At 40.0% G+C, this 25,246-nt stretch overlaps 1 protein-coding gene across 3 annotated transcripts in view; it reads right to left on the bottom strand.

Annotated features, from left to right (window-relative positions):
- The window catches only part of MACROD2 (mono-ADP ribosylhydrolase 2), an 891,460-nt gene that overhangs the window by 688,868 nt on the left and 177,346 nt on the right, over nt 1-25,246 (bottom strand). For all 3 annotated transcript variants that reach the window (XM_054194034.1, XM_054194036.1, XM_054194035.1), the window contains exon 4: nt 10,625-10,654. In XM_054194034.1, coding sequence (XP_054050009.1) covers nt 10,625-10,654 — 30 coding nt within the window. The remainder of the gene's footprint in view (nt 1-10,624; nt 10,655-25,246) is intronic.

Genomic DNA, 25,246 nt, shown 5'->3' with positions numbered 1-25,246 from the left:
GAACTGTAACAGTAGAAGTGTGACAAAAAATATTTTGTTCTTTGCTACTGTGTATGTAGCCAAAACTACAACACTACAGATCTGTCAGTCCAAATGGCAAAAATACGCTTTCAAATTTTAAAAAGATAAATCAAGTTCAAAGAAACTTGAATGATAAACCCTATACATTACACGGCATTTACATAAGAACAAGGAAAAAGATGTAAATAAGGCAACTTTATAAAGAAAAGAAAACTATTTTACACATAATTATAAGGTAGCATTTTTAATGGGAGAATCATTGAAATTCTTCTGCTGTTGGAAGAGGCTCGATTTGGTAGATAATAAAATTAGATACTTTCTTAATCCAGAAGAGTCTGTCTTTTTATCATCAAAAAGATATTCAAATGCTTTGTTATTAATACTATACAAATTCAAAATAAAAGTAAACAGCCGTTCTCTAACTCAATGTAGAAAGGCCCCAAATAAGAACAGTGAATTGCTGTTTATTTAGAATTACTAATGGTGGCAGCCTCAAATACATCACATTTTTCCCATATTCAGTTTTATCTGCATTAGTGTAATACTGGTTATCTAGCAGTATCTTATTTCCAGTTGGAGGTCCTTCTGCTCTATAACCAATTAAGGCCTAATCGTCAGAAAGTTGCTCTCAGTAGAGTATGTTTTCTCTTTTTCCAAATATCATCCTGTTTCTACCCATGAAACTGGTACTAAAATTAAAATTCCTCTTCCTTCCAGATAGGAATCAAAATCCCTATTCACAAAACTGATACAGGCATTATGAAACCCCAGCGAGTTATGCTTTGCCTTCAGAGAGCTGATTCTTGCTCTTTTCTATCTGGACCTTTTGCAAAACATACGGTTTCCTTGTCTCGTTTTCCCAACTGTAAAATGGAGAAAACATTACTTCTCTGTTTACAGAGCAATTAGGATAAATGCACCAAAGGTCTGCGGAGAATTTAGATTCTGTGATAATAACGCTCATACGGATGAGACTCATCATGTGTTTTCTTTCATAGCAAAGCCATCTTCAGCAGCTCCTGTTCTCGCTTACTTCGCATCTCAGTTTACTGTTCCCCCACTACAACTGATTTTAAAAATAAAGTCTAAATTGAATGTATAAAGTCATTCAGGCTAAACTTGAAGCCCTCAAAAGGGCAGGGAGCTTTTTTATTTGTTTCTTAAATCATAGGGACTGTCTACTTTGCAGTTTGCCGTATGGCATTAGAATGAAAATTAGCAACTGGAAGCTGCGTTACCGTCCAATATTACCCACTAGGAAAGATGAGTAACTGCAGAGACAGACTTGTACACGCAGGTTTTCCATTAACGTCTCTTAAAAATCAGTTCCACCTATGTAAGAGTTTCAATCCTTCGTTAGCAATCACCACATTTCTCTCTCTCTTTTTTTTTTTTATTATGCCAAAAGTTCATTCCACTTTATACTGTCTGTTTGATAGATGGTTCTCAAAACGGAAGGAAGAGAATTGGAAAGACAGGCACACAGAAAACGAAGAAGGACAGATCTTTCCAAGACTCTACCATCTTGCCAGCTGCTCTGCTGGAGACTTTCTTGGCTTTCGAAAAGCTGCACGTTATTATCTGTAAGCATTTTGCACAGAACAAAGGAACTTTGGAAAAATGTGATCAGCAATGAGCAACTCATAAACGAGTAGTGAAGCTCTAGGGAAAGAGCAGAAAATTTGAAATAGAAGGTGAGAGGTGAATGCAGGCCTGATTTCATAATCCTTCATTCTATGTGGCAAGAACAGAGTTGTAAACTCTTTCTATAATATCAGTAATTTCGATACTTGCTTTTTGCTTGCCTCTGTAGTTAATCCTGGGTTTTATTCAAGATTTTCTTTGAAAATATAGTGACTAACAACTAATTGCTTTAAGAAACTACTGTAAATTCTTTCCATTATGTGAGGTGGGGCGTTAAGGACAACAAGAACCTCCAGTCTCTGACCTTTGGGGAATGCTGGTTTTCCAAGTGTCCAAGTACCTCAGCAGAAATAGTTACAGCGATCTTCTCCCTCCTTCTGGAGACGCGCTAGCATTATGCAATGTCCATCTTTTCATTTTATTGGACGCTCACGCATTTTAAAAAGAATAGCCAACAACGATCAGCAAATCAGCAAGTTGTTGCCATTTTTCTATGCCTTTTCCCTGCCTTGCTGCTCACACCTGTATACACATTCGATGTAGAAAGTAACGAGCCTGAGGCTTAGGAGATACTTTTAAGGAACTCTCGACTGATTAAAGTCTTTGTTTTGTATTTAGGCATACCAGCATGAAAGCGTCATTAAGTGGGCTGATATTCAAAAGTGCCTCTGTGCCTACAAGTCAAGTACCGCCATCATCCCTTTATTTCATTTTTTCTATTTCTTTTAATATCAGCTGAAAAAATAAATGTGTTAAATCGCCTTTTCCTCCTACTGAATAGTCAGTACTTCTGTTACAGATCCAGGAAAATAGCTGTAGACCTTAAATCTGAAAAACAGATTTAAGAACGCCACCACCCCTGTTTGAGCCTAACAAAACATGTCTTCACCGCAGCGCTCGCTTCATTCTTACCTCAGCAAAAGGGACACTGTCGAGATTGTTGGGCGTGAAACTGAACAACTTTGACAGGTGTCCCAATTTACAGATTTTTCTTTCAGGAAACCAACCAAATGCTTAATTTTAAAAACTGTCTTCCATAGAGTGGCACATATATACACTCCAATGTCTGACTTACTCTATTCTTGTCGTAGCACACAGCCACACGTGTCGCTTCCTGCACTCCCAGACTATTTTCATCCTGGGAGCTGTGCTCTTCACCTTCAGCTACAGAGGGAGAGTCTCAACCAAAGTATCCTAAGATGCCCGAGCAGCACTTTGGTAAATGAAAAAATAACTGTATTTTCTGCTTACAAGACAAACATGAGAGACATATACGTATTTGTCTATATATGGAAAAAGCGTTTAACATTTTTAGAGCATATATCCAATTCACGTAACAAACGTACCGTGAATTGCCTTATACATCATGTGATAACTGCGGATTAGGGAAGGGTTGTGATCTCTCATCCTGATTTGCAGCTCTGTCCCATAGCACGAAACAAAAAGGAAAAAAGAAAGGAATACATTCCTTACATAACTGCCTGCCTTTTCGGCTTGGATTTTTATCAAAAGCACCTTAAATTTTCAGCGACCATGAACTAAAGGCCTTTCCCAGTCTAACAAAATTAATGCCATATTTTTTATCTATGCACATGCACATGTGTGCACACACACACAAAGTCTGACTTTCTGAAAAGACTGCAAGATTCAGTCACAAAAACATGTACATATATACACGCATGTCACCATATATGAAAGCCATGTATATGGCAGAAGCTGTATACGTTCATTTTTTAGTTGTGGGTAAGTAACACTCTAATTACCTCATAACAAAATTAAACAAAATGAGACTGTCACACTGACTCCCTTATCTGAGCAAGAAAAAGGCCTCACAATTAAGCAAGAGCTGAGAGTGTTGTGGATTCAGCATTCAGTAAGTGATGAGTGAAAAATAAAACATCACCTTCTAACGCCTAATTAAGTCAACACAGCAGCAATAATAAAAAGCTAAGGACAGCAGTGAGTAAGTATGCCTGGAAACACTAAATTTTAGATTACTTTCATGACAGCAACATACAGTCATGTTCCCACACAACTGGCTGGAACAGGAGCACCACTTTAAAGGATCACAGGCTGAATGTGTGTTTTAAACAAAAGTCAATGTTAGGGAAGTCATTAATGTGCACCAACAAATATATGTACATGTTTGAAACCTAACACCTGATCACATACCTGTGTCAGTTCCTGTAAATAGCAAAACATAATTTATTTTTTTTTTTAAATAACTGCTGGGAAATTGTAATTAACAGGATACAATTATGGAACAACTGAGAAATACTTAAAATCAACCCAGAAACTTCCTGTTTATGATTATTACCTATAAGAATGTATAAAACAACTGGAGAAAGCAAGTTAGCATCCTATCTAGTCAAAGAGCAAAATACATATCATAATTTAAACAAACAAAAAAATAAACCGCAAACCACATAAAGCCCAACAATTCTAGACAGCAGAGCATACACTTTAAATACAGTCATGGCAGTTTGGGTTTAAGGTCTTTTGAAATAAACTGTGCTTATTTATTTATAGAGCTATCATCACTATGTCTCTAGATGCACTACAAAATGAGAAAACCCACTAATTTTAATTAAAGCTGAACTAAAACTCACATGGAAATATCCATTGCAATGACAGAAGGCAAAAAGCAAACATACACACACAGATTGAAGAAAGAAAGAAAAAAACATATCCAGAATAAATGACCTGTAAAGAAAGACTTTGCTTACACAGGAAGTTTGAATAAATTCTATAAAAACAGTTAAATTACAGAGAAATCTATTTGCTTTGATCTAATCCAACAAAACGCTCATAAATAATAACAAGATTTTGGGATGAACCAAACACCTTGAAAGGGTTGCAGTCTAGCCTGAGCTACCGGGCTACCAATGGAACTAGTATTACAGCCGCACAGAAAGAAATACATAAATGCATAAATATTAAACTTTTAATTGGCTGATGTACTGTCACAGTGGGGGAACTGGTGGATACAGCCCTCTCAAACCCACTCTATTTACAGAGATGAAAAAGAACAGCATGCAAATAGTAAAAAGAGATAAAACACTTTAACAACCCTACAGAATTGCAGCAGCAATCTTCTAGCAGAAACGGATTAATTAGCAACAAAGGCAAACGGCCATTTGCCTTAAATTATCAGTTCTTCTACATGATCATTATTATTCACTAGGAAAATCTTTGTACCTTCCTAGCCATTATCTAAATACCTAAGATAGGACGGCGCAGTGTACAAAGCAACTGAAAGCTTTGAAGCTAGCTGAAATCCCAGACGAAGCACATTTGTTCCATGAAGCCATTTGTTGCAAGCACACCCCAATCTGACAAACGCATTTGACATGATACAAGAAAATGCCAACAGACTGACACACAAAAAAAATACAAAATAATAATGCTTATTTTCTTGATGAAAGAATCCTGTCAGTGCTCCTTTCCCAAACTCACTCTTTTCCTCTCAAGGGATGCATTCATGTTATGGGCACGTCATGCACAAATTTGAACTTTGGATTTAAACCCTTGCTTCACTTGCATTTAAATTATGTAAATATCAAGCCCAAGCCCTGTGAAATCCAAAACAGAGAGCATCTCATCCTGGTTCAGGAAAAAACAGGCTTGTCTTCTTCCTCCTATACATTTTGAACGGGCTAGCGTAGGGCCAGTCTAATATTTAAAGTATTCTCCTTTTAGATTGTTATGTGGTGCTTTGCAACTTGTCTCATTCCTGCCTCCAATTTTCTCTTGTACAACTTTTACTTCTCAGCATCATGAATACTCATTTGCCATGTAAGTCAATGTCAAGTTACGATTCAGACAGTGCAAAGCCTGCCTTCTTTTGGTAAAGATTTCACTATCAGAAGGTGGCTGGAAATGGTTAGTAGTGAATCTAAGCCACAGCCGTGCGAATAAAAACTTTATCCCTGGCCAAGGGGAGGGATGTCAAGAAAAGATATTTGTGTCAGCTGTTCCTTCCTGCCACTACTGACAGGATAATCACTGGCTTTTTGAACTCATTAGCCTGCAATTAATTGACAAATAGACAGGGTGGCTGGCAAACACCATTGACTTTGCAGCAGCACCCCATCAGCAGTTATCCTCTATTTCTACAGCATTAGCAGCAGCCAAGATGGTTGCGCTACAGACCTGCTATACCTATCTTTGAAGATGAACAACCGCACCACCAATTTGGAACCAAGTGGTGCAATACAGATGCTCAAACACAGGTACCTACTGGTACCTCAGCTGTCCCAGAGTGACCTATGCGACCATCAGTTGGCGCAGAACGCCACCCAACCTCGTGTCCTATCTGCCAGACCCACGCCTGTACCTCAGAGAGCCCACTGGGATGATGTGGCACTAGATGCTCGTAGGCAAGCGTAGCTGCCCGCATTTTGACGTGGCATACCGACCCTCACACAAAGTCCATCTCCTCCGTCCTGTGATTTTGTGCCCGGGCTCAGCAAAAGACTCCAGGCACTGCATAGCTCATTTCCCTCCTGATAAACCCATTTTCCAGGATAGAAGTCAGTCTGTGGTAATTTCTTCCTAGCAGGAGAAAACACTTCTTTCGCCACGATTATAATCTAACACAGAGCTAGAGACGAACAAAGGCAGTAAGTAAATCCCACTTTCAAAATGGAGTCTACTCGATAACATGCAGAGAAACCCAGTTCCCTGCTGTGATCATGAACACAATACAAGTTCCCCATGCCATAACAGTTGCTTAAAATGACATGCCTACAAACCGTATCTTGGCAGACTGGAGAGGTAGGTCTGGTCTACATTTAAGATATGCTAACACACTTACGGCTATATAGGAATTAACTTTTTCCATGCCAGCAAAAGCCCTAGAAAGATATAGTTACACTGGCCAAAAAAAGGAGAGAGATGGAGAGAAAGAGGAAACCAGACAGACCTTTTGGGGCAACCAACTTAAACAGGGTCCAAACAATGCTTTCAAAAAACTGCGAACATAACCTGTCTCCTCTCAAAGTTTTTTAAAGACAAAATTACAATTTTCAAGTACAGAGCAGGCAAAAATTACGTTCATAACAGGACACTAAATGATGATGTCTCCTCCTCCGGCTCCAGCATAGGCAATAAAATCCTATGAAGAAAAAAAACCAATAAAAATCCCTAGCTTGCTATTTTAAATAGACCCTCAAATTAAGGTCAAAGAAAGCAAGCCAATCAGGGAATCGGCACGCAACAAGAACTCGAATACCCCAAGGAAAAGAGCCCCACAGATTATCCAAAACCATAAGAGGGAAGGAGAAGTCTCAGCTCTTGCTCACTTTGCATTAACAAAGTGCCTGAAATCACATACTTTCATTCCTTGACACAGCTATAAAAGAACGTAAAGAAAAAAACTGCCATGCAAAATAGGGCACTTCGATTTCTCAACAGCCAAAACTTCACGATACATTTTTAAAAGGGGTCACTTTCTCAAAATATCAGATGTTTTTTCCTCACTCCTGCCAAATGCAGGCAATTTTCTTAATAATTTTCACCTTTGCACTGTTGAACATAATGGGACAAATAATACACAATGCACAAATAAGTCATAATGCTCTGTGCAAGTTAATAGGAGCAGTCAAACGCTGAATGCATGATAAATCTAGACCTGAAAGTGAAATATGCCTTCTAATTAAAAATCAATTATTAAAACCAGTAAAGAATGAAAAGAAAAAAAGGTTCACTCACCAAACTCATAATGAAATCCTGGAAACTTCAGAGTTATTTGAAAAGCAGAAAGAAACATCTTCAACATCTATATTTAACTAAAGATTCTTCTAAGACTCTATCGTGGGTTTTTCGATTCTATGATTAAACAGTTCTGTGAAAAATTGTTTCTGGTGTCTTTTGTGCTTTTATCTCTTCATTCCAAATGGTCATGAAAATGAAAAGACAGCATTTAAATGGGGAAAGCAAGAACAAATCATTACTCTGGCTCTGGGAAATCAAAGTACGCGGGTGCCCTGATGTGGCTCCAAGGTGACGCAGGGATGACAGGCAGCTGCCCAAAACCACCAGCACCTGAACTTATATCCAAATGCGCTACATTTACTGACAACATCGCCCACTGGGGTCCTCAACAGTTCTCCTCCGGAAGATGGTTTTAACAAACATATCGAGTCATTCGCAAACGTTACATCAGGGTGTTCAAATAACTATTTCCAACTAATTTGTGTTCAATTCTGGAAAGATTTCTAACAGAGAACAACTCAAGAGCAGCTCAAAATCACAAAACCTGTTGCATGAGCTTAGACAAGTGGAAATTTCTGGTTTTCATTTTCTGTAAAACTAAGATATGTATTCATACCCCCAGCAGTGACAAAGAGATTAAATTAATGAGTGTTACTGAAGAGATCTGAATCCCATTATTGGATAAACTACACTGGTATTATGCATTATCATAAATATTCAGCATCTGCAATCAAAAGAAGGCTTTGGTGTTTACGTATATAATAAAGTTTTAATAATTCACTAGCAATATTTCATGCGGAGCGCTGCCGCCACTTCCTTCTGGAAAAAGGGGGAAAAAAAAATGTATCCAGAATTTTAAATCCAAAATCCTTCAGTTGGAAACAAAACAATCCTTTCTACAGAGAAATGCACGTTGTCAGTGACGAGTCATTTTGCCAAGAAGCAGGGGCTCCGGTTTTCGTCTGCCTGCGGCAGGCGGGCGGGTCGGTCAGAGGCGCCTCCATCTTGTGCTCCCCCTGGGCAAGCTCCAGTCCCCAGCCCCGCGCACCCTTCCCCTCCTCCGAAAGGGCACAGGCAGTGCATGCACCCAAGGATGGAGACACGGACACCCCAAGGTGGCTGCCCAAACTTGGGAGTACTTTGGCAACAAAATTCTCACAATTTTTCCTCAAAAGACTTGGAAAAACCTAAGCAAGTGCACTGCGAGGACACGTCAGCCATCCTACACAAGGGCACCCCCAGAGCACAAATGCAGCCCCTCAACCATCAGCCGTCAAACTCTCAGCCATAAAATAGTCAAATTTAGTATTTTACCTGCATCACAAGCAACGGGGCATGTCGTCATCCTTCCACCGGAGATCCAAAGGATCCAGCATCGTGTTTTGTGGAGTTCTGGCCAGGGGCAGTCTGCAGGGAGACCTCCTCTGTGGGAGGACCCAAGGGACCTACTGTGTGCCAAAACTCAACCTGCCACAGAAGCTTCCCAATGCCACTGAGGAAAATTGTTCCAGAAATGGTGGGTACAAGCCCAAAATGCTGCCAGGGCAGGAGGAGGGAGGGGAGAAGCAGGAGAGAAGGTGCAGCAGCCCACTGCCCCAGCCTCCTGCGCTGCCATCACCTCAGCCCGCCCTGAGGGGACAGGAGACCAGGAAGTTGGGGGGGGGGCAGGTGTTTTTCATTGCCAATACCTTAACTTGAGTGAGTACTCCCCCACTTCAAGCACAAAAAATACAGGAAAAATCCCCCCTTGACTGGCAGTGTGGGCTCATCCCATCTGCCACAGAAGGAGAGCCACGTTATCTTGTGCCACGCTGATCGGACATCAGCTTTTGAAGTATGGTCCAGCTGAATAAATACCACAGAAAGTCAATAGCCAAATCCTTTCAGCAGCAGCAGTGCTCTGGGAACCTGATTGGAATTTGAACATTTGCATTGATTTATATTTTTCTATTTTTTTGACTTTACCAGCTGGGAGCAAGCACTGGAGAGAAGGTACATGGATGGCTCCGCAGGAACATGAACGGCTAGCGAAGGATTACCTTTTAAAGGATTATCTCTTAAATAAAGAAAAATTCGGTATACTGCAAACAACTAACTTGCATCAAAAGAAACAGATTAATCCAACAGGATTACCAGGTAAGGCTTCCCTGTACTTTAATGTCCAGACACACAGCTGAGAAATATGAACTCTTTTATTTAGAGCGGGTGCAGTTGTCCAGCACCTTTTCCTTGCCCAGGAATAAGAGAGGCCCGTTCAGTTAAGGCTGTTAAAACAAAAGCTTTGAGGACTTGTCCTCAAGCCTCACAAGCAACAGGGATCTTCTGTCTTTTTACAGAGGCCTTTCCTTTAACCTTGCATATGTAAGCTCTGATCATCAAGTCCTTTTAACTCCAGCCAGGAAGGAAGATTAGTCCCTACCCGTACTGCTCCTGCACTGTGAAATTTCCAGAACTGAGCTCTTTTGCTTCCCTCTGGGAGGGAGGGGAAGTCACAGAAAACTGAGATCAAGCTTTTCATGTGTTTTGGTGGTTTTGGGGTTTTGTTTTGTTTTTTTTTTTTTGTTTTTTTTTTTTTTTCCTGAGTTGTTAACACTCATGTAAGCTGCTACAGCCACAGTACTACAAAAAGCAAAATAGCATCGATCTACAGCACCCACATATTTGGAAACAATACCCACTACGTGTGCTTACGCTTCTCTGTCTTACTAATGTACATGTTGTTAGCATCTCTTACATGCACCAAAGATTTGTATTGAAATCTACTTAAGTATTCCAGCAAGCAGAAGGGGGTAAGCAACCAGGGTTTTTAAAAAAGTGAAAATAAAACCTCATGAACTTACAAAAAGAGTTTTTACCATGCTTTAATTATTTAACTTTTTTTAAAAAAAAGCTATTTACTTAACATGCATTCAGGGTTCCCTTGAAGTAAATTAAACAAAAATCCTAACTACTTAAACACAACATAACATAAGGCAGTTCAGTTCCTTCATGTTTCAGTTAGCCCCATATACGGGTCAGCCCCAGCCTAATTGAGAGGGGAACCCAGATTCAGCAGCAGGCACACACCCTGCCCCTTGATGATAGGAAATGTTATTGACTTGGGTGAGTTTTTCCATCTAATAATTTTACTTTTCTACCTTTTGAGCCTACCATACATAGTTTCATAACCAACTAAACACCACATTTGCTCAGCGTATACGTCACATTTATTTAAGAATAAGTACAGCATTAAGCAAAGACTCACCTCCCCCACCTCCAAGAAGGCTGGAATTGGCTGCAAGAAGAACAAAAAGAGAATTGTTAGCATTGAGCTTCCTAAACATAGATGGAACCAAAACAGAAGATGTTTCATAAGAGACTTTCCAGTGTTTCAGTAACTTTGCTACTCTCCAATTATCCAAAAACATTTACTGCAAAACCAAACATTTATGTAAATCATAATTGCAATCTTTATCTTTGCACTCTTTTGCAATATCTTTAAACATGTAGTCTAATAAATAAAACAGTAATACAGTTATTAATGCTTAATGTGTTGAATAGCTTCTGAAATTACAATCTTGAATTTATAATTCTATAAACCACATTCCTTTTTGATTCCCAAATGAAGTAAAAGTCTTTCATTTTAAAGAAACTTAAATAGACTTTGATGCAACTTTTGGTTAGCTCTCCTTGTTTTCTATGACATGGGACCTTTGAGAATAAGGGTGAGAAACCTTGGTCCCATTGGTATCAAAGGGTGTTTTACCATTGTATGCAATTAAGTTGGGATTTCACTCAGTATGCTTAATTGCCTCTGTAGTGTAACCATCCAGCTATCCATGCCAGAAACAGATAAATCACTTATGGAAAGCAATTTTCAGAGCATGGTGATACAAGATGGTCCTTCAAATTAAGCTAGCACAATTGGAGCCATGCCAAACATTTTCCTTTCACTGCCTAGGGAAAAACAGAAGGAAAGCCTAGGCTTCTCAGCCTGTCTCGAGTAAAGTATTCACCCTTTGCACGTGTCGGAAACAAATCCCTGTCCTATTGTAATATAGATAAAACACAGTATAAAAGCAAGAATATAATGGATGGCCACAGATATTTCTTATTGCTTGCTGATGAGTGAAGGAGCAGCAAGGCATCAAACCATTTCCTGCTCCAGGATGAGGGTAGATGGCAAGATACACAGAATAAACTAGGTATTTTCCAGTATAAAAACTTTCTACTGTTATACATTATTGTTTCTATGATACTCCTCTGCTTTCTAAACAGAAGACTGTAAACAGCAAAATCCCTGGCTGTTGTTTTTTTCCATCAATTTCTTGAGACTTCTACAAAAAATCAACAGTTACCTTGGTCTTCCTCATTCCTTTTTCAGAAATTCTACAAACATCTTTGACTTAACATCCACTTTCAGCTCAACCATTTGCAGCCAGCTTTCCCTGACACTGCAGTGAAACTGTCGTCATCAAAAAGCTAGATTTTCCATCAAAGTATCATACCCAAGATCTCCAATTTTAAAAGCAACATATACCATTACTAGTATTATCTTACAGTGACTCAAGAAGTAGCTCTAGATTATCCAAAATGCAATGCTCTTTAAAGAAATAAATATGCAGCTTTATATCCAGCATAGCTGACAAAATCAAATCAAAATAAACAGTAAACAACAGGGACAGTTATCCACACTTGGACTAGTTGCTCCTACACTCATTGAGTGAGTGAATTGTTGAGACCAAGACCTAGAGGGATGTTCTTCTGCATCTTTCTGGTCCAAGTCTGGGTCTAATACTCTGGAAGACTACATAAGAAGAGGAAAAGGACTTGGGGGTGCTGGCGGACGAGAGGCTCAACGTGAGCCGTCAGTGTGCACGAGCAGCCCAGAAAGCCAATCGTATCCTGGGCTGCATCAGGAGAAGCGTGGCCAGCAGGTCGAGAGAGGTGATTCTCCCCCTCTACTCCACTCTCGTGAGACCCCACCTGGAGTACTGCGCCCAATTCCAGAGCCCCTACTATAAGAAAGATATGGATGTGCTGGAACGTGTCCAGAGAAGGGCCATGAGGATGATCAGAAGCACCTCTCCTATGAGGACAGACTGAGAGAGTTGGGGTTGTTCAGTCTGGAGAAAAGAAGGCTCCGAGAAGCCCTTATAGTGGCCTACGAGTATCTTAAGGGGGCCTACAAGAAACTTGGTGAGGGACTTCTTAGGATGTCGGGTAATGGTAGGACTAGAGGGAATGGATTAAAACTAGAGATGGGTCAATTCAGACAGGACGTTAGGAAGAAGTTCTTCACCATGAGGGTGGTGAGACACTGGAACAGGTTGCCCAGAGAGGTGGTGGAAGCCCCATCCCTGGAAGTTTTTAAGGCCAGGCTGGATGGGGCTCTGAGCAACCTGATCTAGTGGGAGATGTCCCTGCCCAGGGCAGGGGGGTTGGAACTAGATGATCTTTAAGGTCCCTTCCAACCCTAACAATTCTGTGATTCTATAAAGGAAAATGGGGTAAATAATCTTTTCTTCTAAAACAAAGCCACTTGTAGCCATTTTCAAAGAAGTGCCTGACTTCCTTTTTGCTGGCTGGATTCTTCCCTCAGATGCAACTCAGAAACCATCTGAAAACTATCCACTATTGTTTTCATTCAGATTTCTGACACGTCACTGAGGTGAACTGGCTCATGGAGAGATACCCAAGTGGCAGAACGGTGTGGCTAGAAAAGAGAAGATGGGGCAACACAGTTTGGAGAAGACAGAACAAATCCTCCCTTTTGGCTGTCACATACTGTTATATTAGCTCAAGATCCTTAAAACTTTCATGTGTCTATACCCCATGGATCAACTACACTGCTAGGTCATCACTGTCACAGTTACTTTGCTTTTACAGAGCATAAAAAGACCGCTTCAGACTTCGGGCTATCTTCTACAAAGTGCTAGCAGGGAACAAATATTGCCATATATAAATTGCCTTTGAAAAAGATACAATGATAGTAATAATAAATGCGTGCAGACTTATATTGCAAAGAGTGCCACTGAACTTCAGTCTTTCTATATTTGCCTGCTCTTGCCCTCACTGAAACCTAACAGTAAAGAAAGACACAAATTAAAAACAGCCCCACACATTTCCACAGCAGCTTCCAAAGGACTCCTGCAACAAGTAACATCACCTTCCCTGCAGTAAAGCAAGTAGATCTGAGACAAAATTCATCATACTTCATATCAGAAGAAAATAAGAGTAACAAAGTGTCACCTACTGCCATAAATCTGCTATTCAAGATTATTCTTCTTGGCACTGCAGAATGCACCTACAATTACCATTCTAGTTCTCGAATGAGTCAAGTTCTAGGATTTCAGTTATTATGTTTGAAAGACTTAAGAGACACAGCTAAGACCTGCTATACCTCACTGTAACCAAAGTTTCCACTGCTAAAAAAGTCTCTTCTGATACCCAGCCAACATCCCCATTGCAAACTCTCATTTGCTGGCTTCTCAGAGAATTATGTTTCTCTCGTTAACTTTTCCTGACAACGTTCATCTTTCCAATACTTTCTAAAAATTGTTAATAATGTACAGTATAACTCAGGATAACACACTTCTCTATAGAAACAGCAAAAACAGCTCAAACAGATTTTTGGCTGCAATGCATCTATTACAGCTATTGAAACTGCAGTAATAATTCATAGGCACTTTTTTTTTTAAGCATTATGCTTGACTATTAGGAGGAAAATCAAATCATTTTCCTATGACGACAAGAAAGAACATGACTGAATTATATTTACAGCACCCTTTCCAGAAAGATAATATGTCACTCAAAAAGCAAGAACATTTTTATTTTCAGATTTTTCAGACTGTGCCTAAAAGGTTGAATAAAATATAACTCTCTTTCCATCTTTGGGAAAGCCTCACCACTAAAGAAGAAACTTCTTGTCACTTAGCACCTAAAGAACACTTTTCCCCAGCCAGAGGTGGGGATTTTCACCCAGATGCAGAGAGCAGGTCGGCACAGCCCCATGGCTGTCATCACATCACACAACGTTGGAGCAAGTATTGTCTCTCTTCTCGGTCCCCCGGTGTTAATCTACAGCTGCATTTTGTCCATCCGTGCTCCCAAATGACCAAGTCTTGCCGAACACTTTGAAAGCAGCTCCTGCTGCAGAGGTTCAGCTGTGGGTAGGTGTGAGCAACCAGCGGTGGGACTCTGAGACCTTCCAACCTGCAAACTCGGTGCAGACCAAATTGCTCCCCAGGTTGCACCACAACACTGTGTGCACGTACAACTCCCCCACCTGACTCAGGGCCTGCCCAGCCGTAGGTAGTACACGTTAACACATTTGTAGACAACTAGTAAATCCATCTTCGCTATCCTCTTGTCCTTATTTCTCTATTGCACAGCTGCACAAGATTCTCAAGTCGTAGGAGACTTGGGGTGGGAGGAAGGAGGAAGACTGAATTGCTACCAAGTTACCAAGGCAAAGAACAGTAAAAGAAAACAAACAAGCATAAGAGAGGCTTCCAAAGAAATCTGAGGTAAAGACTTCTCGCACCTCATTTCATTCCCCGCGTCACCCCTTCAAGTCGACCTGCCCAACCTTTCTAAAATTGCCTCCTTACGAACTACAGTCTGCAATAGATTCCTGGGCATTAATTCTGAAAATCCACTCACGATACAAACCTTGAAACATACTCATTTATACTAAGAGGAGTGATGACACAGAGCGCTCAGGCAGCCAGCAGACTACGTACTTTCTTCTCAAACTGAAATGTAACACGCATTGATAAAGCCCCATCCAAAACATCTCACTTGGCGATGGCCCGCAAGTGGCAGCAGAGGTGAGAACTCATCTAATTTTAAATATTTTTCCCAGCACCAGTAACATAGGCTTCAATTAAAAAAAAAAAAAATAAAAAAAACCCCAACTCCTGACATATTTGGGGATCAGTTCCTGTGGTGTATTTTAAATAGCTGCTTCAGGATGAGGCAAATCACAGCACAGGAGATGCTGCGCATCGCCACGACTTTAAACGGAGTCGTGAACTCTGCATTTTGAGAAGCAGATCTCACCTTCACAGTCTGCCTCAGTACAGCAAATAGAAATACATCGAGAAGTAGTAATATGGCTTTCAGCCCTTTAGTTCTAGGTTTCTTTTTATTCGATACATTAGAAGGATTAGCAGAAAAAAGTGTTCCTACAAAGTTCAGGCTCATCTCTCAGAAAAAATCCACTTAAAAGAAAAAAACAGTGTCTAATCACTGAGTATAACGATTCAGCCCTTAATGAGATGTTTATGACCCCAGATGCAACTGGAAATTCAGTACTTCAAATGACTTGGCACCTCAAAGGACTAGACTTTTATGCATTTTAACACAGAGTAGCAGCACCAGGACAGTGCTACCAAATAAACTCCATGAACCCTATTCACCTCTACCACCAAAACTCCACTCTTGCTCTGAGAAACAAAATTTCTTCCAAAACACTTCCGTTGGGAGAAAGGAAAAAAAGAAAAGAAAACAGAAGACCTGGAAGGAAAGAATTTAAAGGAAGCTTAGTTTCTCATTATGGAATACCCACAATGAAACACGAGGTTACTAAAATGTACAAATTTGAATCATGAATATACCAGCATATTTGACAAAAAAGAACTGGACACGAATGTTTTAAATCTCAGCCCTCTTAATGAGTTAAGTCATACAGCTTTCCAACACTTTTTTTGACTGAATAAGCAGACCAGAAACTCTAGCACAGGTCTCGACGTTTTCCTCAATGTTCCTTTACAACAGCGTCCTTGCCAAGAAGCAGGATTATTTGAAATTTTGTGGAAAGCAAATGAATGCTGAAGAAGTCCACCTCAAATGAAACTGAAAATCTTTCTGCTCTGCAAGCCAAAAGGTATGAAAAGTGAGAAAGGATGTATGCATGCGTTGCTTAAACAGACATTTGCAGACACGGAATTATTTTTTCTGCTGTCAATTCTGTGGAATTTAGAGAATAGAAAAGATGCGAATACCAATTTTCGTGATGTCTCTGGAGATAACATGCTTTTAGCTTTGTTAACAACATAGCTGAATAACTCTGGTTACTTTTTGTTGGCATATACTCATCTGACAACATTTTAAAAACGTAAATTCTTCTGGGAGCATGTCTTTGTCAAGTATTAATGGCACTAGTAACTTAAATTGACATCTATGTCATGCAGCCATGCATCTGTCAGTATAATAAAAATATACTTTTAAAAGATTACTTGATATTGTCTGACTTTGGCAGCAGATGTTTGAGCTTATTTTGATGTAAAAAAGATTAAATATTTTTGTCAATACTTTCTAATTGTGAAATTTATTCAAGCCGACATCTTTATAACTGGCAGCGTTGTAAGATGCAAGACATTCTATTGCCTCAGACACCATTTTTATTCATCAATAAAACATCATAACAGGCAGCTGGTGAGCAGAGTACCAGTAATTTATGGAACGGGAAGCTACATTTCTTCTACGTGTTTTGTGAGACATCCTTACCTGTCACTGCATTTTGTTTGATCTTTTCTCAAGGAAGCAGAGAGAACAAGGCAGAGTGAGCTAACAACTGCACCTTGTGCATTCAATCATTTTTAACACGAGATGTGCCTCCGTGCCTTCAAGTAAAAATCCGTTAGGCTTAAAGATCATGAGGTATATATCGTAAATAAAATACAGCCATATACAGTATACTACAGTAGAGTCACCACTGTAATTAACTTTACTCAAAATACTTCCTTGCACACAAGGCCATGGCAATCCGGAGAGGTAAAATAACATTATAGTAACAGACTGGGCCAGATATGCAAACTTATCTGAGTGCCTAATGGTGCAAAGCAGAGACTACTGGAAATTAGAAAACCACCCAGCCTACAAAATAAGATCGACTTGAAACGTTTAGGCACATCAGTAAGTACCGCTATTAGCATCTTCAGATGCCTATACGCCTTCTCTAAACACAGCCTTCAGATACTTACTCAACACGGAGGGTGTGATGATAACCTGCATGCAGCCATGCACCGGAAACAGCTTTGTCATTCGGGTACCAGCGATTTACTCAACTGTTTTCTACGGGGCAGAAGATTTCTACAGACAAGTTGCTTCTCTCTGTGCTTGGAAAGGGCTTTCGCCAGCCTGGACTAACACTGAAGAGCCAAACTGGGATTGAATCCTTTGGCTCACGCACGAGCTGGAGCCTCATGTAGACAGTTGCACCCTGAGTCCAAGGGCAGTGGGCCAGTCGCTGTGGAAGGCTCCTTGGAGCCGCAGCTCCTTGGAGCAACCCCTGCGTTGGCCAAAGGCCTGGCCTCGACCCGCTCTGCTCCAACAGGCTCCTAAGACGCTTCTGAGTTTAGCCCAATAGTTTGATTGCTTGTAATGGGTGATGGAGGGCACATCATATTCTCAATACACGCTTAAAGACTTGAGCTTCCATGTATTAAGCAATCTTCTCCTTTTCTGCCCACAAAAAACCTCTGTAAATAGAAGCAAAAGTCTACCCAGTCCTATTTTATTGTTAGTAAAAAGTACCAATTTCAAGCTCTCTTTCTAAAAAGCCAAGATGCCCAGAAGCATGACCTAATGAGTCCAAACAATTCAGCTTAAGAAGTTCCCATCAATTGTGATAGCAAAGCAGATGATGCGGGAGACAAAAGAAAGGGACTGAATTTTCTCTGCCTTACTTTTTTCCCAGATACTGAAAGTGCACACTACAAATTTGTCCTGCTTTAAAGATAAATAAAATCTAACGGAAGGCTTTCTACAATTAAAAGTACAGGTTTTGTATTTGAAACAAATAAAATGGCTTTGTGGTTTACTTGTCACACAACCTGTGCTATTCTATTTCCCCCTCACAAATTCTGTATAGAGAACAAATCGTTAAAACTAAGTCTTGCCATCTTTGCAAATAAAGTAGTCATTAACTCCAATTTCAAGCTTGTAAAGGGTATTTCATAGGTAGATTAAGGGGAAAAAAAAATCAGCATACTAGTAAGTGCTCTGGAGTTGATCCTGTCAAGGAAATTGCCTTCACAACATTCTGAATTCAATAAGGAAACAATAACTGTCATAACTTTTCAGTTATTTTTCTTCTTCTAATACATTACCAACTCAATACATAATGTGCATTTATGCAAGAAAGCTATTTTTAAATTTATATATTACACCCATTAAACTTAATCAGTCATATGCAAAGCGCCTCTGAAATCTGATATGCAGAGTAAAGAGAAAAAAAAAAACAAACCAGCACCAAACCCACAAACCCCAATGTAGGCAAGGCGGCAGCAGCAGCAGCGTACTGCCAACGCAGTATAGAAATAAGCACACAGCTATCGGTCTGACATTTAAAATTTAGAGTACGTCGGAGGCATACCTTCAAAGTAGAAGGAGCAAAATGACAGGTTTTTACCTTACAGTGAAATACACTAATTGCTTTAATGCAGAGTGAGGGAAAATGAACAGAAATTGAAGCTGACTAACACATACTGAGAAAAACGCAGGAGAGAAAGCGCTTGGCCTAAAGTACTTCCTAAGCGCTGCTGTAGAAACTTCCATATGGACTGAAGATTAGGCTCCAACTTTAAAAGGAGCCTAAACTTTCCAGTAGCCTGAGGACTCCAAATCACTGCAATTGCTTCTTGGTGGGGAAGTCAGTCAACCGCAGCAAAAAAAACGTAAGTTAAAAGAATATCCAGAAAACCAGATGAACTTGTTTTTAAGAATGGTATTCACCAGGAGATCTTCAGTCCCAAACACAACTCAGCAAAACAGTTCCAGGTGAAATCCCGCAAAACCAGCAGTTCGCGCATTCATACCGATTAAATTCCTACCCTTCATACCCATCCACAGGTATTATTTTCAGCTAGACAGAAACACCTATTCCAAACCAAAGGAAAGCAAGCAATGAAAAAGGAAAAGGTTTCCCACCAGCGCCTGGTGAAGGACAGTTAGAAGAACCTGTTTGATGAGGCTGATCTCACCCTCAGGAGGGAGAAGACGACAGACTTGTTGAAAAGAGAAGCTGCCGTTTGAAGAGAAAGAGCTAGAAAGGCAAGCACAGGAACGACCATCGTCACGTTCTGCGTGAACCCCTGTGCAGAAGGCACGCTCATTTTTCACGTTCCTCTCATTTTTCCTGGCAAAGGTGAGAAAGGCGCAAAGCAGGAATAATTTCATTCTAAGACACAGGCTGATAAATTGTCACACACACACTGCCAGATGCTAAAGGGAAAGCTGTGAATTAAGATTTCATCCATTTTGTGTGTCAATTTGTGGTTTGCTCAACCACTTAAAGTTGCCTTCTAGATTATGAAGGTATTTTAAAATATAGTCGAGCTGAAGCGTAAAGCAACAGGAACTTATTTCAGGGCAGAATAATGAGGAAAAAAATATTCAGGTCTACTGCAGCCACTTCTTCATCTCATAATTTGGGACATTTGTGTGGTTTGTAAATGTAACATTAAAGGGAATCAAAGTGCTGCAGTATATAATTAATCCATTTAAGTAGAGTCATCATCAATATTTAACAGCCTACGCAAAATAGGATAAGAGGTAGTCCTAGGTTCTACCTGCACAATTAGAAAAGCAGTTTTGGTAGCAATTATTTCAAAATAATTAGTGAAATTTATATAATCGTCACATCTTTCCAATATCTCAAAGGTACTGGAACACGTTATCTGGAAAACAGAAAGAAAATGAGAGTGAAGTTCTTTGTGCTTTCTTTGCTTTTGTCTTTTCAAGATTACAACCAGGCCTGAACCTCCCCAACTCCACCTGTGCACAAGAACACTCCAGGAGAGTTTTCTTCTTTTTTTCTTCTTTTTTTTTTTTTTTTTAAAACAGTGGTGTGGTACTTAGAGTGTAACTAATCATAAGATTTCATTTCAATTTCCTTCACAAGGAAATAATTGCATAATACTTGATTTCAAGAAGGAAAATGTCTGATTGCAAAAAGTTTGAATAAAGCCACAGAATCAAAAAGAAATCAAAAGGCAATAAAAACCACCATATTTCAGTCTTGAAACATTCATATTCAACATTCAGGCTTCAAAACAATAAAAAACCAAACCCTAACTTGTTATGAAATCAAAGGCCACTGCTGAAAAGCAGCTACCCGGGGCCTTGTGCCGACAGCCGCGCAGGGCGTTTTTCCGTCGGTTCAGCAGGAGCAAAAAAGTACCCTGGGGTGCAGGAACAGCCCGTGGGGCTTCCCATTTACTCCAAGGCGGTCGAAAGCAAGGTCAACCCTGGCTGCAGCTGGAGGGCTGGCCTCAGCATTCTGAAGTAAAATAGTAAGTGCCCACACCGCTGCTTTTTCTGAGGGTATTAACGCTCATGAACAACATTCACTTTAAAAAACAAACAAACAAACAAACAAACTTGCCCTACCAAAACATCCCTCGCACTTTTTTTTTTTCCAGCTATGCAGACAAGACTTCACTTGCAAATTTTGCTGCAAAGTTAGAGGAAGGCAAGGTGTTATTGCACTGGCTTTTGCAAGAGCAGCCTGGAAGGAAGATTTTGACAACAAATTACAAGCTCCTGCAAGCAACTAGCGCAGACATGTAGGATTTGAAGAGCCTGCAAGTAAAGCACTGAAGTAAGGTCTACTTTAAAATATATCCAACTGTGCAAATGTAACATGCTCTGCATATGAAGGTGTTGTGTAACCTCTCCAACGATCCGTCCTTTACAGAGCCTGAAATTGGGAGCTGCTCCCACTGTGGTCAGTGTGAGCCACTTTACAGAAGCAGCAGAGAATCCGGTTATGTATTTTACTGTACTTTTTGTGTTTTCAAACACGGGCCCAAACTGTTGCTATAGGGCTAAATATTTGTCTAACGACGGTCATGTATTCCTTTATAAGGGAAAGTGGAACTTAATAACCTGGGTATTTCAGTCAAACCAGGAATAACGCATTACAGTAAGATACAGACTGGACATCCTACACTGTCCATAAGAATATTGTCTCAAATCTTTCTGTGTACTGTTGACAAATATACTATCCATACTTTACCTTATTGTTTCAAAAGGTTACCACTTATAAGCTAAAAAAAAAAAAAATAATCTTGAGAAGACCAGAAAAGATTTTAAGAATAACGTGTAGCCATCAACTTACTCTATCAGAGAAATCAGAAATTGCGCCTTTTGTGATAAAATTAAGTCAGCGTAGTCAGAGGGAGATTGATTATCCTCTCCATTTTACTGTTCCTGGAACATACAATCCATAACATGTTTTAAAACGAAGAAACATAATCTAAAGTTCGAAAAAATACAGGAAAAATAGATATTTTTACCGTTAGCATACCATTTTCACATGCCCTGAAAACTCCATTCAGGAACTTTAAAGAAAAGGGAGATCACAAGTAATCAGAATGATGTGAAGGCCTGTACATATTTTCAAAGGCATGACAAAGCCAAGAGCCCAGCTGAAATCCCCAGCAGTGACAGTATTTCAAATTGCGTGGGACAATTCCTTGTTCCTGTCAGGTTCTTGGGGGTTTCTTATCTTTCCTAGCTGCGGACCCTCGCGTTTCATGATTGATCTCAACGATCGTCAGGTTGGAGCCGTACTGCTCAGTTACCTGCCTACCAAAAATTGCCCTGCACTTTATCTGCCTGCGTATCAGCTGCGCACCTGCTCCTTGGGTACCCCATGGCTGCCTGAGAAGTAAAGCAGTTTTATTATCCTCTCAAGATACCTCTTCAACACTAAGATTACAGGCACTTCTTAATGATGAAGGAGATTAAAGCTATTATCAAAAAAAAAAAAAAAGGCAGTAAATAGGCACTGTTGTTATAAGACTGTGCACTCAAGCAGATAATATCTGGCAGAAGCAGTATTAAGGCTTTGATGAAATATTTATTGAGGTTAGGCTGGACAAGAATCTTTCATTTTCTCTGAAGCGCAACAGGAGGGTAGGCTGGCTGCAGTGCCACACGCCGATAATGCCATGCAGAAAGGGAAATCGTCAAGATGCAACACCTAATCAATAACTTCATTGTATATGCACCAGCATCATCCCTAAGATTTCCCATCCTTGCTTCCTGCTAATTCCACTGGTCAAGTTTAGATACGGAAATGTCGCCCCTTTCAAGCAGGACTATTCCAGTTAGACAATATATTTGAGCTGCCTACAGCAGCCACGTCTTTTGAATGCAAACCAGAAGACCGCATGTGGAAGACTGATTTCCCCAAACGGCCAATGAGGAGATGCAGGCACTATCAGGCAGCAAGGGAGGACATCTGTGTTTTGGGAACCCAAGACGGATGACGTGAATTCACCCTCTTGTGGCAGAGACGCTTGTGGTTAATTTACCATCATCACCACGAGCACTTCCACCACAAATCCTTTCAGCTATAACCACTACCCAAAACCGCAAGAACTGCTTGTACTTGCTATTTTTGCTAACATTTGCTTTCGTTGCTTCTAGTAACAGTTTGTCCATTGACTCAAGAGTAGTACCACTGGGTAAAGCAAATAAGCGAACCAGTTTGACCCTTTGTCTGGGCCACAGCTCAGTCGCAAGCTTTTTTGTACGCCGCACCACCTAATTGTCAGAGGTATTCTCACTTGAAAGCTTCAATAAAAAGAACTGTGGCTCGCTAATCAGAGCTTAAGGCAGAGGAAATAAAGCCAAAGAAATAATCCTACAAACAATTTCTACAGACAATTAGACTGAAGATAAATTTGGGAAAGCTGATTAATCACTCCAAAATATGCTGCTCCTTTTTTTCCTATTCCTGTGTTTTTAAAGTGTTGATCAAACAAGCACTCCTCTGGTTTTGGTTTTCCCTGTCTTTCTGTAAGGCGAAAAGGGAAACAAACACATGTAGCACAAAAACCACACGAGGATGAATGCGTGCAGTCCGAGTTCAGTCATTTTTCTCCCCAATGCTACAACACACACAGATCAACTATCTCGAGCAACTTTCTAAAAAAACTGTTCTCGGTAAGATTGTATTTTAACGAGCTGTCATTCCTTTTCTACCTTATATCAGGAAAATTCAAAATCTTAAGAAGCTCCAAGCTTTCATGCAGACCTTCTACATCCAGGATTAGTGTGTAACTCACAGAGATCTATTGAACTTCTAGGAAACACAAACAGGGATACTATCATCTAATTTGTGCACAGCAAACACTTCATTTCATTATTCTAATACTGCTGGCGGGATTTATGAGTCAGCTGAGTACTTTCAAAAAATGTATTAGAGAAAACAAAGACAGAATTAGGCAAAGCACAAATGCTGCTTATACAAACACAGAGGCCACTAATGTCAAAGGATATTACAGACACCTTATGCCATATATAAGCACATCCGTAAGGCAGGTAAAGTATGTTTTTATAGCTGCTCAGAAAAGAAAAAGATGAATCATCTGTTAGCTCTGTATAAAATTACTTCTCTAGTGGCAATTAAGAGAGAGGCCCCAAAACACCAGTCACATGCTCTAATCATCAGGGAGAAAGAAATGAAACGACAATTTAAAAAACCTCCAACTTTCTTGAATATGGAAAATTCTGTTTTCTCTTGGAAAGCAATGACAGCCTCCCAAAGACTCCCATATTCTACAACCATATCAGCACAGAAGTGGTTCAGCGGATAGCTAGAAAAGATCTTACGTCCCTGAAGCATCAGGTGGACAGATTACTATATGAAACCTACACTACTAAATACATAGCGGAAGTTTATGGTCATGATTTGCAGGAAAAGATGTCCTGTAAATTTATCTCTAATCATGTTGTGATCTAAGAATATCACTCCTACTGACACATATAAACCCCACAACAGTCCAAAAATTTTGCCAGAATTTCTTAACGGGCAGGAAAAAAACATTATTCCAGCTCTTTTCCTTCCCTAAAGTCTCAGGCAGTCTTTTCTTTATACTTCAAACAAATTAAATCTACCGCAATTAATGATCATAGTTTTTCCTTCAATCAGCCCATATTCCTCTAGGAAATTAACTTAGCTATTAAAAGCCTAAAGGCTGGAAAGAAACCTACTTAGATGAGTTTTACCTCCTCTGTATTGCCTGTGTAATCAAATGCAGTTTCCCCACCAGTTTAATTCTAATCAATTTAATTACTGAAAATTACAACCAAAAAAAACCCTTGCTTCTTAGACCAGAACAAAGGAGAAAAGCTACACGTGGTAGCACGAGAGTCCTGGGTGGCAACAGTTTGATACGGCACGTGAGGGAAAGGAAATGACCGAAAATAACGACAAATTCTAATATTCCTTAGACAACAGTTATCAGACTGAGGAGGTGGAAACGGCAAGCCACCAGCCAAGAATAAAACTCAGCGCCAGACTACTTCCAAGGTGTGAAACGGGAGGAAGAGTTTATTACTTCAGTATTGCAAAGCCCTGATTAAGCTGCCTTTCCTACTCAGTCTTTTGGTCAAATGCTTGCGGCACAGAGCAATGGAAAAGCAAAACATGCACCACCCGAGATGCCTTAATTCTCTTTTTCCCAGCAAAAGAAAGAAGCTAATAATTCAAGCACAGGAGAGCTGTCCATGCACATGGACAGAGATCTACGCTAGGAGCCACGCTCTTCTCTTGCCACGTCTCTCAAACAAAATTGTTCTAAGAAAGGAGAAACCATGGAATAATATGGAGATAAATGTCTTCTGTTTAGAAAAACACTCTGGTGGAAACCAAACTGAAGGATAACACCAGGAGGAAAACGGATCCTAACAAAGAAGTCCAGGAGTGAGACACAAAGGAAAGAATCCCTAAAACAGAAAAGGAGTGAAAGAAAAAGTATAAGCTCCTAATTGAAATGCTCTATTTTATATGTTATGAAAATACTGAGATGAAAGGTCTCTTGAACAAGTCTGTTAGACACACACAGAGTTACACAGAAATATCTGG

The sequence above is a fragment of the Rissa tridactyla genome, chromosome 3 (genome assembly GCF_028500815.1).
Source record: "Rissa tridactyla isolate bRisTri1 chromosome 3, bRisTri1.patW.cur.20221130, whole genome shotgun sequence".
Lineage (NCBI taxonomy): Eukaryota > Metazoa > Chordata > Aves > Charadriiformes > Laridae > Rissa > Rissa tridactyla.
The sequence above is the reverse complement of the archived record's forward strand: the minus strand, read 5'-3'. Positions and strand labels throughout refer to the sequence as shown.